Source organism: Sceloporus undulatus, chromosome 2, assembly GCF_019175285.1.
Source record: "Sceloporus undulatus isolate JIND9_A2432 ecotype Alabama chromosome 2, SceUnd_v1.1, whole genome shotgun sequence".
In the NCBI taxonomy this organism is placed as follows: Eukaryota; Metazoa; Chordata; class Lepidosauria; order Squamata; family Phrynosomatidae; genus Sceloporus; species Sceloporus undulatus.
This window is the reverse complement of record NC_056523.1, coordinates 42611663-42626475: the sequence shown is the minus strand read 5'-3', so window position 1 is coordinate 42626475 and position 14813 is coordinate 42611663. Positions and strand designations below refer to the sequence as shown.

At 40.0% G+C, this 14813-nt stretch overlaps 1 protein-coding gene across 1 annotated transcript in view; it reads left to right on the top strand.

The window, feature by feature from the left end:
- Positions 1 to 14151, top strand: part of CRBN (cereblon) — a 36571-nt gene extending 22420 nt beyond the window's left edge. Inside the window, 9 exon segments of the mRNA XM_042447458.1 lie at positions 4337 to 4499; positions 10563 to 10625; positions 12656 to 12740; positions 13821 to 13832; positions 13835 to 13876; positions 13879 to 13934; positions 14082 to 14097; positions 14100 to 14122; positions 14125 to 14151. Of these exon segments, the coding sequence (XP_042303392.1) occupies positions 4337 to 4499; positions 10563 to 10625; positions 12656 to 12740; positions 13821 to 13832; positions 13835 to 13876; positions 13879 to 13934; positions 14082 to 14097; positions 14100 to 14122; positions 14125 to 14151 (487 nt within the window).
- The last annotated feature ends 662 nt before the right edge of the window (positions 14152 to 14813 follow it).

The window sequence follows — 14813 nt, the reverse complement described above, 5'->3', positions numbered from 1 at the left end:
TATTATTATTATTATTATTATTATTATTATTATTATTATTATTATTATTAGTGTAAGCCTGAGGGCAGGGAACTGTCTATTATCCCCTCTGTTGTAAACTGCCTGGATTCCCAGTGATTGGGCGGTATATAAATTATTATTATTATTATTATTATTATTATTATTAAGATTTATTTATAAAGCACTGTAATTTGAATAGTGCTGTGCATAGTAAACAATAGTTAAAGTAAATAAAATAAAAATTAAGACCTGCCAGCAGCATACATTCTAAAAGAACAATTAGAGGTTAGTACATATATTAAAATTCAAAGCAATACAATATAAGAACACAAGTTAACATAAATGTAGGGTAACAATCAAGTAGCGTCTGGGAACCCTTTCCTAAACAGAGTGGTCTTCAACTCAGCTTTGAAGCTTGTTAAAGAAGTGATGGACTGTACTCATGCAGGAGATTGGTTCCATGAATAGGGGGCAGCAAGAGAGATGAAGTAGATCTGAGCAGAGGAGGTGACAATCCTTGGCTGGGACAGCAGTCTTTGATTACTAGACTGCAAAGTGCGAGTAGGAACAAGGGGAAACTAGCTCAGACAGGTAGGGAGGAGCCAATCCATGCAGAGCTTTAAAATTCTGAAATACTTCAAAAACAAAAACATTTTTCATGGGCTTCTGACCTAGTGACATGTATCTGGTTTCTGATGGTCAGTATACACAAAACAAATTAATTATGTTATACACAAAATTATTAAAAATAGAATCATAGAGTTGGAAGAGACCGCAAGGGCCATCCAGTCCAACCCCCTGCCATGCAGGAAATCCAGATCAAAGCATCCCCGGCAGATGGCCATCCAGCCTCCGTTTGAAGACCTTCTAGCTATAAATATAACATCTATATGAAACAAAAATGAAATTTGTCTTTAGACTTATCTCCTGGATAATCTCATTATGTCCCTATATGCAAATACAGGTATCCACAATCCCAAACACTTCTGGTCCCAAGCATTTTGGATAAAGGAAACTCAAACTGTATACATTGTAATGTACTGTTGGCCCTTTAATCCATGGACTCTTTATCCACAGAGTCAAGCTTCAAAATATTTTTAAAATACAGTAGTCCCTTGTTATCCATGGGGAATCCATTACACACACACACACACACACACCACGGATAGCAGAAAATGCAGGGCCTTAAGTCCTGGTCTTTTTAAAGGGCACATGCAATCACATACATGCCCACCCATTTAAAAAGCCAGGGCTTGCTGTCCATAGAATCCGCAGGTGCCAAGCCCGCAGTTGGTGTGGCAACACTATATAAATTCAAAAATCAAACCTTGATTTTGCCATTTTATATAAAGGACACCATTTTATTATCCATTTTATTTAATGGAGCTTGAACATCCACAGATTTTGATATCCGTGAAGGGGTAGGGTTCTGAAACCAAACATATATGCACTTTACTTTTTGAAGTGTAAAGGGGAGGGGGGAGAGAAACCAAGTCTAGTAGCAACATTAAGACAAACAGATTTATATTTAGCATGAGCTTTTATGGCTATCAGTCCACCTCTTCAGATGCGATGCAGAGGTTTATTAAAGCCTCAGGTTATTGATCACATTTATCAGTTGTGGGGATAGGGTAGAATGTGAGAAACATCTAAAGTAGTGGGTTTTGTTGTTGTTGTGTGCTTTCAAGCCATTTCTGACTTATGGTGACCTATGGTGACCCTAAGGAACCTATTGTTTTTGGGAGGCAGCATGTTTCTTCAAAGGGGGTTTGCCATTGCTATCCACTGAGGCTGATAGTGAGTTTACATAGCCATTATAGGATTCATAGTCCAACACTGAAATCACTACATCAAAACGCCCACAAAAGCTTATGCTGAATTATACATAATTTAGTCTTAAAAAGTGCTGCTACGTTTGCTTCCCCCTTTCTCGTTTTATACTGCAACAGACTAACACAGCTATTCTTTGAAAATTTAATGATATGCTTAATGTCTTTTTTCCATTCTGATTAATCATTTTTGCATTGTTTTCTGTTTAAGCATCCAGTTTTAAATTGTACATTTTAAAGACTTCATTGAAAAAGTTCAAAATATATACCTTTCAGTATGAATGATCAGTATATGAATCAGGTGGAGGGAGGAGTATTTTTCAGTAGTGTGTGGGAAATGTTTTGACTTTGAGAGTCAACATGGTTTCTTCCTGATTTAAAGTTTATTTGGAGGTTTAATAGCAGGAGCACTGGATTTCACATCCTTCCAGTAGAGATGTGATTTTGCTTGGGCAAGTCACCTATTTAATGCAACACACAGGGACGTAGCCAAGGGGGGGCGGTTCTTGGGGTCCGGACGCCCCCTTTCATTAGAAAAATGAATGGTGTGTGCTGCTGCGCCGCCGCACCCAAGCCCCATTATAATGGTGGCACATAGTCTGGACCCCCCCCCCTTCCTAAAATCCTAGCTATGTCCCTGCAACACAGAACAAAGGTGTGTGTGTCTGAAAGAGAGAGAGTTTATGCATGCTCCTTCAAATTGCCTGTCAACTTATGACGACCCTGTGAATTTTTCTTAGGCAAGCAATACTCAGAGATGGTTTTGCCAGTTCCTCTTTTTGGCCTGAAGCAGACAGGCCGAATGACACGGTTTCCCACCGCATAGTGTTTAGATGACACACACCCCAAACATGGCAGGAAACTGCATCATCTGAAAAGAACCAGGGCTGAAAGGAGTGATAAAATACTGCTCCTTTTGCCAGCCCGGTTTGAAATTGCGGTTGCAGCCCAAATCAGCCCTCCCATGTGTAACAATCTTTCTTCCTATATGATGAGGCAACAAACTTTCAAATCGCTGGCCTCAAATATATAGTTGGTAGCGTGTTCAAAAACTCATCACTTAGGCCAAGCAGATTGACTTCAAATCAACAAAATAAGTTTATTGTATAAACAAAACAGAATAAAAGATTGTCGATAATAAACAGTTGTAAACTTGTTTCTCAATCAATCAATTGTAGAGGTTTCTAGCAACTCTTATTTCAGATGCCACTCTTTTCCCAATCTTTAGACCTTCCTTTGGTCTAAAAGATCAGATTTACTCTTTTAACACCCTGTCCCCTCAGGGACTTCAAGACTATAGCCCTCCTCGAGACCAGTCTTTTCCCAACCTCACTCAACCAACCCCCTTCGACTTCCAAAAAACCCCTTCTCAACTGCCTCTGAATCTTTTATAGCCCCAGCCGGCTTCTGATTGGTTCAGAATCTCTGGCTCTTGATTGGCTGACTCAAGATTCCGAGCACCACACCATGTTTTTGTTTTTTTTTAACTTGTTTTGGACCTCTGAAATACAGCATATAGCACTTTAGTATTTGTTGGTGGTCTTCCATTGAAGTATTAACCAGAACTTACACTGCTTAGCTTTCAAGATCAAACAGGGTCTGATGTCTTTAGGGTATTTATGCCCCTTGTGAACAAAGTTGTGCTACCAATAATTGCTACAATAAGAATTTTTTTTAAAAACCCAAATAAAAATCTAAACTTGGAATGTCTTTTTGCTGAGATAGATGCCCATATGTTCTTCAGTTCTAAATATTTTATTTCGTACGTGTGTAGAGGGTCACACACTGTCATTTCCTTTCCATTAAAAAAGTTCAAGGAAGCTGGCAACCATGATTAAAAGCAAAGTACTCGAGAAGTTAAAATAAGCTTAAACAAAAATTAAAATTGTAATAATAGAATCATTAAAATCACCACAATAAACATCAGAACAGTTTTTAAAAAGCTGGTTTGAAGAGAGGTGTTCTTGCATCCTTGGTAAAAGCAATTAGCGTGTTCCTTTTTATGTTATGTTTTGAGCCAGAACTAATCACATAACCCTTCCTGGTTTACCCTTAGTGCTTTGCAAATAAATTCATTTGCATGTGGTTGGATGTTATCTGTAGAATATTTAATACCAAAAATATCTGGACAAAGCAATTTTTGAAGCACATTTCTGTGAATGCAAAGAGTTTTGCTTAAGGCTTAAATTATTTGACTTCAGTATATTTCCCATTTTAAAAGATCAAGCTAACATTCAAATTTGGGTTAACTAAAGCATGATCATAGAAACTCTGGGTTTAATTAGTGCTGGGGGGATTAGAACAACACAACAGGGAAGGAATTTATAAACTGGAAAAATAATTTGTGGAATAGAGATTTTGAAAATCTGCTGAAGTAGCTTGAAATATTTTATGCAATGCTCTTTTTAGTGGTTTTGTTTAGGGATGGATAAGACCCATATTTTCATTCTCCATAGAAGCCAAATGAGTGCAATTTTCACACTTATATACTTTCTTTTTTTTATCAGAATACAGCAGGCAAAAGTGCAAATCCTTCCTGAGCGAGTGCTGCCTTCAACAATGTCAGCAGTGCAGCTGGAGTCTCACAGCAGATGCCACCTATTTCCTTCTTCCAAGCCTGCAGCATGGCAGGATCAACGTACACATCAATGGCGGCAGAAATATCAAAAGGTCAGAAGCTAATTGTATTTTTTTTTAAAAAAATTGGTATGACATTTCAAAAATCAATATAAATTCCATCTGTGTATCTCTTTTTAAAGGAAGGCATCTGAAATGGGAAGGTGTCTGTCAAAATTATGCTGTTGCTGCAGATTGTTTGTGTTGCTTATCATTTCAGCACAGTGGCCAGTTACACATTTTGTACTAGATAAGTCACAATTGATTCTATTAGCATTTGGCTACTTTTTCAAAGGAGGAGGTCTTTATATGAATATGAAAAAGAAGGATGGGAGCAAGACTGATTGGAGAGGTTGACGTTTAAATAAATATTCATAACACCATAAAGCCAGGTGTAATCACTGGAGAAATGCAGAATTGATCTTGAGTCTCTTCTATCATATAGAGCAAATTCTTCTAGTGTGACTTCTTAGTTACCCAAATAGCACGTTCCCTAAATAAGGGAGAGGGATCAGTAGGCTTGGAGAAATGTTGGAATAGTATAATATAAAATAGTATAGTATAAAATAGTATAAAAGAAAAATCAGAAAATCTGGTAGCAACGGTGGTGGCATAACCCCCCGAATAATCGAATATAGGCATGGAATGCTGTCAGCAGGAGGGTAGGGGGGAATTTGCAGTTTGCTGTTTAGAATAAGGTTTGGCTTTTTCCAAGATGGACAGAGTGTCCAGGCTACCATCACTCCTACCTGTCCAGTAGGGTTTCTTAACAATTTGTAAATACTTTGGCAACAGACAGCTTTCTTATCTTATGCATCAAAGTCTAATATGCATATTTATATAGCAAAATGTGTAACAACAGAACCATAATTAGAATATAATTGATCTGAAGCTGAGTATGCTGTCTTTGGGGCATGAGAGTAGTATTGATTTCCTTTGGAATCATGTCAACCCCATGGTTACATGATTACAATGGAACCACATAACCAGAGCTTGGTAGAATCCCCAGAATCATTGAATCATAGAGTTGAAAGAGGCCACAAGGGCCATCCAGCCCAACCCCCTGCCACGCAGGAAATCACAATCAAAGCATCCCCGACAGATGGCCACCCAGCCTCTGCTTAAAGACCTCCAAGGAAGGAGACCTTACTACACTCCAAGGAAGAGTGTTCCACTGTTGAACAGCCCTTACTGTCGGGAAGTTCCTTCTAATGTTGAGGTGAAATCTCTTTTCCTGTAGCTTGCATCCATTGTTCCGGGTCCTGTTCTCTGGAGCAGCAGAAAACAAGCTTGCTCCCTCCTCAATATGACATCCCTTCAAATATTTATACAGGACTATCATATCAGCTCTTAACCTTCTCTTCTCCAGGCTAAATATCCCCAGCTTCCTAAGTCATTCCTCATAGGGCATGGTTTCCAGGTCCTCCACCATTTTAGTCGCCCTCCTTTGGACACACTGCAGTTTCTCAACATCCTTTTTGAATTGTGGTACCCAGAACTGGACACAGTATTTCACGTGAGGTCTAACCAAAGCAGAATAGAGTGGTACTATTACTTCCCTTGATCTAGACACTATACTTTTATTGATGCAACCTAAAATTGCATTGGCCTTTTTAGCTACCACATCGCACTGTTGACTCATGTTCAACTTGTGGTCTACTTGGACTCCTAGATCCCTATCACACATAGTCTCATTCAGCCAGGTGTCCCCCATCCTATATCTGTGCATTTCATTTTTCCGCCCTAAGTGCAGTACCTTACATTTCTCCCTGGTGAAGTTCATTTTGTTAGCTTTGGCCCAGCTTTCTAGTCTAGTCAAATCATTTTGAATTTTGATCCTGTCTTCTGGGGTGTTAGCTACTGCTTCTAATTTGGTGTCATCTGCAAATTTGATAAGTATGTCGCCAATTCTGTCATCCAAGTCATTGATAAAGATGTTGAACAGCACTGGGCCCAGGACAGAACCCTGTGGGACCCCACTGGTCACTTCTCTCCAGAATAAAAAGGAGCCATTGTTGAGCACCCTTTGAATCTCTCCAGCCAGCATAGCCTTTGAGTGATTTGGGAAGTTATAATCCAAAAAATAGTTTTTCTAAACTCTGTGCATGTCATTGTAATATTATAGATAATATGGTCCATTCCAGAAACCAAAAGAGATGCTTTTAAGTGGATTAAAGCAAGAAGGTTTTATTTGATGTTTGGATTTATCAAGGTAGAAACTTCAGTCTGGTGGTGTCTTCAAAAAGTAGAGATGGGGAATATGTGGCTCTCCCAGATATTGTTGGGCTACAATTTTTATAACTTCTCATCATCGGTTATGTTGGATAGTGCTGTGCTACCTAGGCAATTGCAGTCTTAATATCTAGAAAATGACATGTTTCCCATTTTGTTCCACCATTTAGTAATTGTATTTTATTTAGGGATCTGCCGGTTCATTACATTAAAGTGTCTGCATTCTCATGTTTATCAGTAGTCTCCTTCATATGTTCCATATTTTGTTTTTTGTTCTTTCATGTGATGGTAACATACTGAAGTAAATAGTAACACTAATGCAGATTAATTGGGATTGAGGAATTACCAGATGAAAGATTTTGGAATAGCATAGTTTCTAAAGAGGTGTGCTGTCTTATCTCTGGCACGCCTAAGAACAGCATTTGACAGGTGATTCTGTCTTGATAGATGATCCTGTTGAAACCTTGGCTAATCTTTGGAATTGGGGAATGGCCAAGGCACAATTTCATCCCCTTTTATAGAGTGGAGCCAAGTGAGCCTCTTGGTTTACTAGAGAGCAAAGGATAGAGCCAGCCTGGATCTCGAAGTATCTTTTTGCATTGCTAATGGGGTTTGAATTTTATTTCCTGGACTTTAAGACTCCTTTGTCTCCCAGAGCCCACATGTACAAAAGGGAGGAATGGCCTCTGCCTGCATAGATAGGCCTCCATGACATCTGAGAACTGAGAACAGCACCAACAGGTCTATAACTCTAACATTGTCATTGTCGTATTTTTTCTTTTCCTGTATGATTTTTAATAACTTTGTCTGTGACATAGCCAGTGGAACTCATTAATTTTTGCATTTTGATTGGTCCAATGAAGGCATCATTGTCTTTTAGATTTAAACATATTGTGGGAGCTGACAACAATTAAACAGTGGGAAGAGACACTGGGGCTATTAATGTTGAAAAACTGGCGGACTCTGACCAAACATGTGCTTCAGTCCATTGGAAAGCTTTCGATACCATAGACCATGGTATCCTTCTGGAGCGCCTGGAGGAGGTGGGAATCGGGGCACTGCGCTTCAGTGGTTCCGGTCCTACCTCTCTGGGAGGTTCCAGATGGTGCAGCTGGGAGACGTTTGCTCCGACAGGAGACCCCTAACATCTGGGGTCCCTCAGGAGCTATTCTGTCTCCTATGCTCTTTAACATTACATGAAACCGCTGGGAGAGATCATCCGGAGATGGGGCGCGGGGTTATCAGTACGCTGATGACACCCAATAGTCTTCTCTATGCTCTCCGACTGATGCAGTGACCGGGGAAGGCATCTCTCCTCTCGTGGCCTGTCTGGAGTCGGTAATGGTGGATGAGGGAAAACAGACTCAGCCTCAATCCAGAGAAAACGGAAGTACTTGTGATAGGTTCTCCTGGTCCAGGGATGGCGGTGATTCCACCTGTCCTGAATGGGGTCACGCTCCCCGTGAAGGACTCGGTACGCAGCTTGGGGGTGCTCCTTGACTCGTCGCTCCACCTTACATCTCAAGTGAGTGCGTCAGTCAGGAAGCACCTGTTATCAGCTTCGGCGGATACGCAGCGAGGGTCCCTACCTGGGCCGGAGGGAACCTTGAAACTGTTGTACACGCTCTGGTAACCTCTCGCTTGGATTTTGCAATGCGCTCTACATGGGGCAACCCTTGTATCATACCCGGAAGCTGCAATTGGTGCAGAATATGGCAGCCCGACTGGTCACCAATACATCTAGGGCCAGTCATATAACCCCAGTGCTTAAAGAGCTGCACTGCTGCCTATTCGCTTCCGGGCGCAATACAAGGTGTTGGTCGTTACCTATAAAGCTTAAATGGCTTGGGCCCAGGGTATTGATGGACCGCCTCTCCCCATATAATCCGCCCCGCACCCTCAGATCATCTGGGCAGCAACTTTTAAGAGTTCGGAGGCCAGGTTAGTCTCAACTTCTAGGAGGGCCTTTACGACCTCGGCCCCCAGCCTCTGGAACTCGCTGCCCATAGAGCTCCGCGCAGCCACCTCCCTTCCCCAATTTAGAAGGGGTTGAAAACCTATTATTCGAGCGGCCTACCCCTGAATATCTTCCCAGCATGTGAACTCATCTCCCCCTTTTCCTCTGCCAGCATTAGACTGGCATGAGGTTGTAATGGTTTTAATATGTCTATGTCTAGGTTTTATTCTTAACATTGTTTGTTATATTGTATTGTTAACTCTGTTGTGCACCGCCCTGATTGAAGAAGGGCGGTATAAAAATAAAACTTTTTTTATTATTATTTATTTAAAGCCTATGCCATGGCAATGGTAAGAAGAACTACTTTTCTCCACTGTTGCTCTGCACAGTGTCATCCAGCCGTTCTGTCTCAAGTAGTCAGGGGCCTTTTGGACTCTGGCCACAAGAAGATAACAAAGCCATTTAACAGCCCACTGTGAAGATTGTCAGAGTTAGCACCCAGAATCCCAGACAATCAACCAGTCAGCTTGATTGATATATCAACAGCACTTTATTGATAGATCCAGAATCAGACATGTGCCTCACTCAGCTTCTTAGCTGAGACTGACCACACCCTCCCAAGACAAAGTAACAGAATCCCCAAAGGCCAAAACCCCCCCAAGCAGAAACCCGCCAAGCGAAGCCCTCCTGGTTCCCACAGAAGTGAAGCACATTCCCCGCTCTGACGCGCTCGGAGACCAGGCCCTCAAGGCCACCGGATAAGACACCTGGCCCTGCTATGCACTAACTATCACTATCTACTCTTACTGCAGCTGAAGCCCCATCATCCCCCAACTACTAACTACACTACAAAACACTATCTGGTAGATATAACACGGATTCTAACAGAAGAATCTGCAAGACACTTTCTGGACAAGATTGCTTGGATCTACTCAGACTTGGAGGCTGTAGTTCATACACATCCATTTGATGTAACTTGGCACCTGCTTGTTCTGTGTTACTGGAGTATTTTTCAGTTTGTGCTGTCTGAGGATGTGGGCAGGATCCTTGGAGAAATGAGAGTCATCACACGTATACAGGATCCTTGCTCTTCCTGGCTTTTGTAAACAGCTAGAGTGGTGTGAAAATGTCCCTGAATCCCCCAATGTCAAGAATTCAGACTAGTCTTCAAATTCCTTTCCTTGAAGTGGTTGGCTTCCCAGCTCCAGAGATTCCTGAATGAAGCAGATTATCTAGATCCATTTCTGTCAGACGTTGCGTCTGATTATGGGATGAAGACAGCCTTAGTCCTTGCTGGATGACCTACACAGGAGACTGGGCAGGAGGAGTGTATCTCTGTTGGTCTGCTGGATGTCACATCTGCTTTCAGTAATAATTATTTATTTGTTTGTTTGTTTGTTTATTTATTTATATTCCATCTTTTCCGAAGGCAAGGCAGATAACAGCACAACGTGACAAGAAAATACAATATAAAATAAAAATCACAACTTTAAATAATTCCATACTCCAACCCTCCTCCCAATCCTAAAAGCAACAGTTACTGTGGTATCTTTCTGTGTCCTGGGGGCACTGTTATGCAGTGGTTCTAGCCCTTTTTTGGGGGGGGGGACTTAGAAAAGGATACTGGGGATTTTCAGGCTCAGTTTTGGCCCCCATGCATTTAACAGATTCATGAAACTGCTGAGATAGGTCATCTGGGTTTTGAGGTTTGGTGTCGCCAGTAAACAGGTGACACCCAACTTTATATCTCCCTTCCATCTGATTCCAAGAAGTGTCTCAGTGATTTTTTTAATTGTGTTAAATTTATTTTAGGTTTTAGCTGTATTGTGAGCTACTTTGGATCCTGATCTAGGAGAAAGGAAGCATGCAAATAAAAGGAATTATTAATAAATACCTGTTAATCTTTTTAAAATATTTTTGTTTTGCAGCGCAAGTTCCCACGTGCCAGTTTGACTTCGTGGCCACTCCTGGTGTATTCGTTATATGATGCTGTGAGTATTAATAGGTTTGGTACTGACTGTTGTTATAGGTTAGGTAAAAATAAGTGTCTGTATGCATATTTCTGTGATTAGGACTGTTCTTTTTATTTCTTTTTTAAAAACTTCATACTTTTTGTTTCCATAAAGAATACATATCTTCTTCCCCCCCTCCCCCCCCCACACATACATATTATATATGACTTCTACAATCAGTACATCTATAGATCTCAAGAAGATTTCTTGGTTGGGGGCCATAATCTTTCTGTAGAACAAATAATTATAGTACACAAGACCTGTAATTCATCTGTTTTTGATAAAGCTAACGTCTATCTATCTCTATTTTCTCTTCTTTTCTTTTTGCTTGTGCCCTCTCTCTCACACACATACACACACACCTTACAGTGAATTGAATAGCTGGCATAATATACATGTTACAAGAGAAGCACACCAAAGGGCAGTTCAGATACCCTTTCACACACAGAAAGGAACACAAGAGAGGATTGGATCTGTATGTGCTATTTCCGATGTGTCTGAAACTGTGTCTTTAGAGTATACTGATAGAATTCTACATGTGTACCAGTGTGAACATGTAGAACCTATTGTCCCCCTTTGTATAAAACAAAGGCTGGCAGTGTCAGGGATTTGGGGACTATATTTGTCCACTCCCCACCAGGAAACTTTAGAGGGCTGTATCACTGTTGTGCACATGTGTGCATGCGCGACCACATATATAAATATCATGAGATGTCTTTGTACAACAAAATCATAGAGGTGGAAAAGACAAAGGGCCATGCAATCCTACTACTTGCCATGCAGGAGTACATAATCAAATCACTCTCAACAGATGGCCATCTTGTCTCTGCTGAAAAAACCTCCAAAGAAGGAGATTCCACCACAACGCCAAGGCAGCGTATTTCACTATCAAACAGCTCTTACTGTCAGGACATTCTTTCAATGTTTAGGTGGATTTGCTGTTGTTTGAACCCATTGCCCCATGTCTAGGGGCAATCTGCACTGTAGAAATAATGCATTTTGACACTAACTGCCATGACTCCACCTACAGATTCTGGGATTTGTAGTTTTGTGAGGCACCAGCATTCTTTGGCGGAAGGTTAAAGACCTTCTACAAATCCCAGCATTTGGGAACGTATATTGATTGCTTTCAATCCGTGGGCTGCTGTTTTGTTTTCCATATTTGTGGCACATTTCAGTTAGATTGTTACTTGACTCTATCTATGTGGATTTTAGTAGTTCTATTGGAATGTCATCTGTTCCTGGTGGTTTATTTTCCGCATTTACTTGAGTGTGGCTTTCACTTCACTTTTCAGATTTGGGGCATATCCTCATACCTTTCCTCTTCTCATGTGTCATTAATCCTTTCACATTTTTATATAGTCTCTTTGTGTATTGTCTTCATCTACAGAGAGCTTACAGACTGTTAATGATCTGCTCTCGAATCTAGACTTCAAGAGAGCTGCTTCTAAAACAGGCAATAAGGGTCTTTTTCATTTCTTGTTAGAAAAAGGGCCTTTTGGGGCCTAAATATCCGGAGTTGAAAAAAAGTTAAAGCAATTATCCCCACACTTGCTGGAAGGTTTTGTGGGCAAAACTGTGGGTGTTCTGGAAGGGAAGGGAAAAAAAACAGGCCTGGAGGGGAATGCATGTGCCCCCCCCCCATGGTGCACTTTCCCCATCCCTGTACAGAGGAAACTAAAATGTTATATCCATTCTCACACATTCCAGACATACAAGTATGACAGTGACAGAATGGAGAAGTAGCTCATTGACCTCATGACTGCCTCCTTGTGTTCTCTCAATATTTAGAAAGGGTCTGAACCATCTTTATTTTCTTGTTTGTCCATTGAAATAGCATTAACTACATTGAGCACTGGGGATAGGTGCGTCATTGTTCATTACACTTTTATTTAATAATGAAAGTGAACTGCTAATGATGTTGGTGGTATCATTCTTCTTATTATTAAATGTTATTTTTCTATAAAGAAAAGAATTTTTATGTTTAAATTAGGTTTCTTCTACACAAGGAAACCTTGATGGAACGAATCAAGCTGCAACTGCATGAATGGGATGAAAATCTTAAAGATGAGTCACTTCCATCAAATCCTATAGGTACTTTAAAAATCTCTGTTCCTTGATAGCTGTCAGCTTTTGTGCATTTCTGTCTGCTTTGCTTCTTCATCAATGCTAGTAAATTTGTTTTCACGGGAAAGATTAAAAATACTTGATATATAGGCTAAGGCCTATGAAACATTATGGCTGCATTCCAGTAGCAAATGGTTTGGATAATTGTAGACATGTGTATGTATGCCCCTGTGTTCCTTCTCAACGTTTGATCCTCATCCATGCTTTCTCTTTATACTCTCAAAAGATACATCATTGTCTTTTCAGAGTTTGACTTTAGAATCAGCCCACTTTGGTTTGAATAACTCTTTTTATACAGATTGTAAACAAGTTGAAACAATTGTCTGGGAGAACTGAAAGATGTGATAGCTCAGCCAACCAATACTGTAGTATATTGGTTACTTTCATAGTGTGCCCCTTGACTCTTTTTTCTTTATAAATTGTGGACTACTGTTTTATATAGCCCTTAGTGTGGTTCAGCATATTTCAAGCCACTTGAAATGATTTTGTATGTGACAGCTGCTCCATACATTTTTAAAATTAACATTTTAATATGGATTGTTCTGTCATGAGGACCCCATATTGGCAGACACTGAGAAAATGTTACGACACTGCAGATCGGAAAACGTGCTAAGAGAAAAAGAAAAGCCATCATCAACCCTCTTGCTGCTCTTCATATGATCTTCTTTTCTGCTTGTCCTAATTTCTATTTGGGTAATGCAGCCTGAGATAGATGTCCAAAAATATCACTACTGACAAAGTGACAAGCTTTTCTTTTTTAATGTTTAAGGTATATCATTCATGGTTCACATGCTGGTAGGCTATAATAAGACACAAACTGCAGTGAAGCTAAATTTAACTTTCAAGGATAGTGTTATCAGCTCAAAAACATGTTGAAAAATAGCCTATTTTTTTTCCAGACGAGTTAACAAAGGAAATTTACTGTACGGTTGTAACTGCTGATACCTTTAATGTAATGCAATGATTAATTGATATTAATAAAATAAATTGATCTGACTCAGCTTCCTTTCCCTTTCTTAATATTAAAATAAAATTCCCCCACTCCAGATTTTTCATACAGGTGGCTGCTTGTTTGCCTATTGAGATTGCACTACGAATTCAGTGCCAAAAATTGGTAGTGCTGTTCAGCGACTGCGATGTGAACTAGATATCATGAATAAAGTGAGTATACTGAACTTTAAAGCTTGCAATCAGATCATAGAAAATAAAGATATAAGTTTAATCAAGCAATGGTTTGTATATTTGCCATTGAGCTAACAGGAAGTGAATTGCTTTTTTTCCACTGACATTTGCTTTATTACGTTGTAGTGTACATCTCTCTGCTGTAGCATTGTCAAGATACAGAAATAACACAACTAAAAATGAAATATTCAGGTGAGCATTTAATAGGTTCATTCTTGTTGTGAGGATAAAAAATAGGTGTGTGTGTGTGGACCCTGTTTTGTAATCATGCTGTGCATATTTTTTGTTGTTGTTGTCGTTAAGCAACGTTTCTCACAGTTGTGCACTCCAATAGGATGTTTGATGAAAACTGACGTTTTAGCTAGAAATGAAACCAAACAAGTTCACATTTTATGGTTGTATTTCATATATCTATAAAATACATTTTATTCTTAAATATATTTGTGCACCATGCACAAACCTATATATAAACTACAGCGTTACGAGTATTTTATATATTTTGGCTGAAGCGCGGGTATAATACTAATGAATAATAATATAAATACTTAACACACTTATTACTGCAGGCTGCAGATGTTCACATTAGGAGACTCTCATTTTAGTTATGATTGCACAGCTACTTACATTCTGTTCAGATTCTGTTCTCTTCTGTAGCATTTTTGCTGGCATTGTAATTGCGAGGCCCTACCTAGGATGTGGCTGTTTGATATGTGCTGTGGACAGCAAATGGGGGTGGGGAGGGTTGCTTTATGCCAGCTGCTGTCTCTTGTGGTCCGTTTCCTCTCGTGCTTTCCCTCCAACCTTGGAGTTCTTACTGATTTTGTCCTTCCAACATAATACAGTGAGACCTTTTTGTTT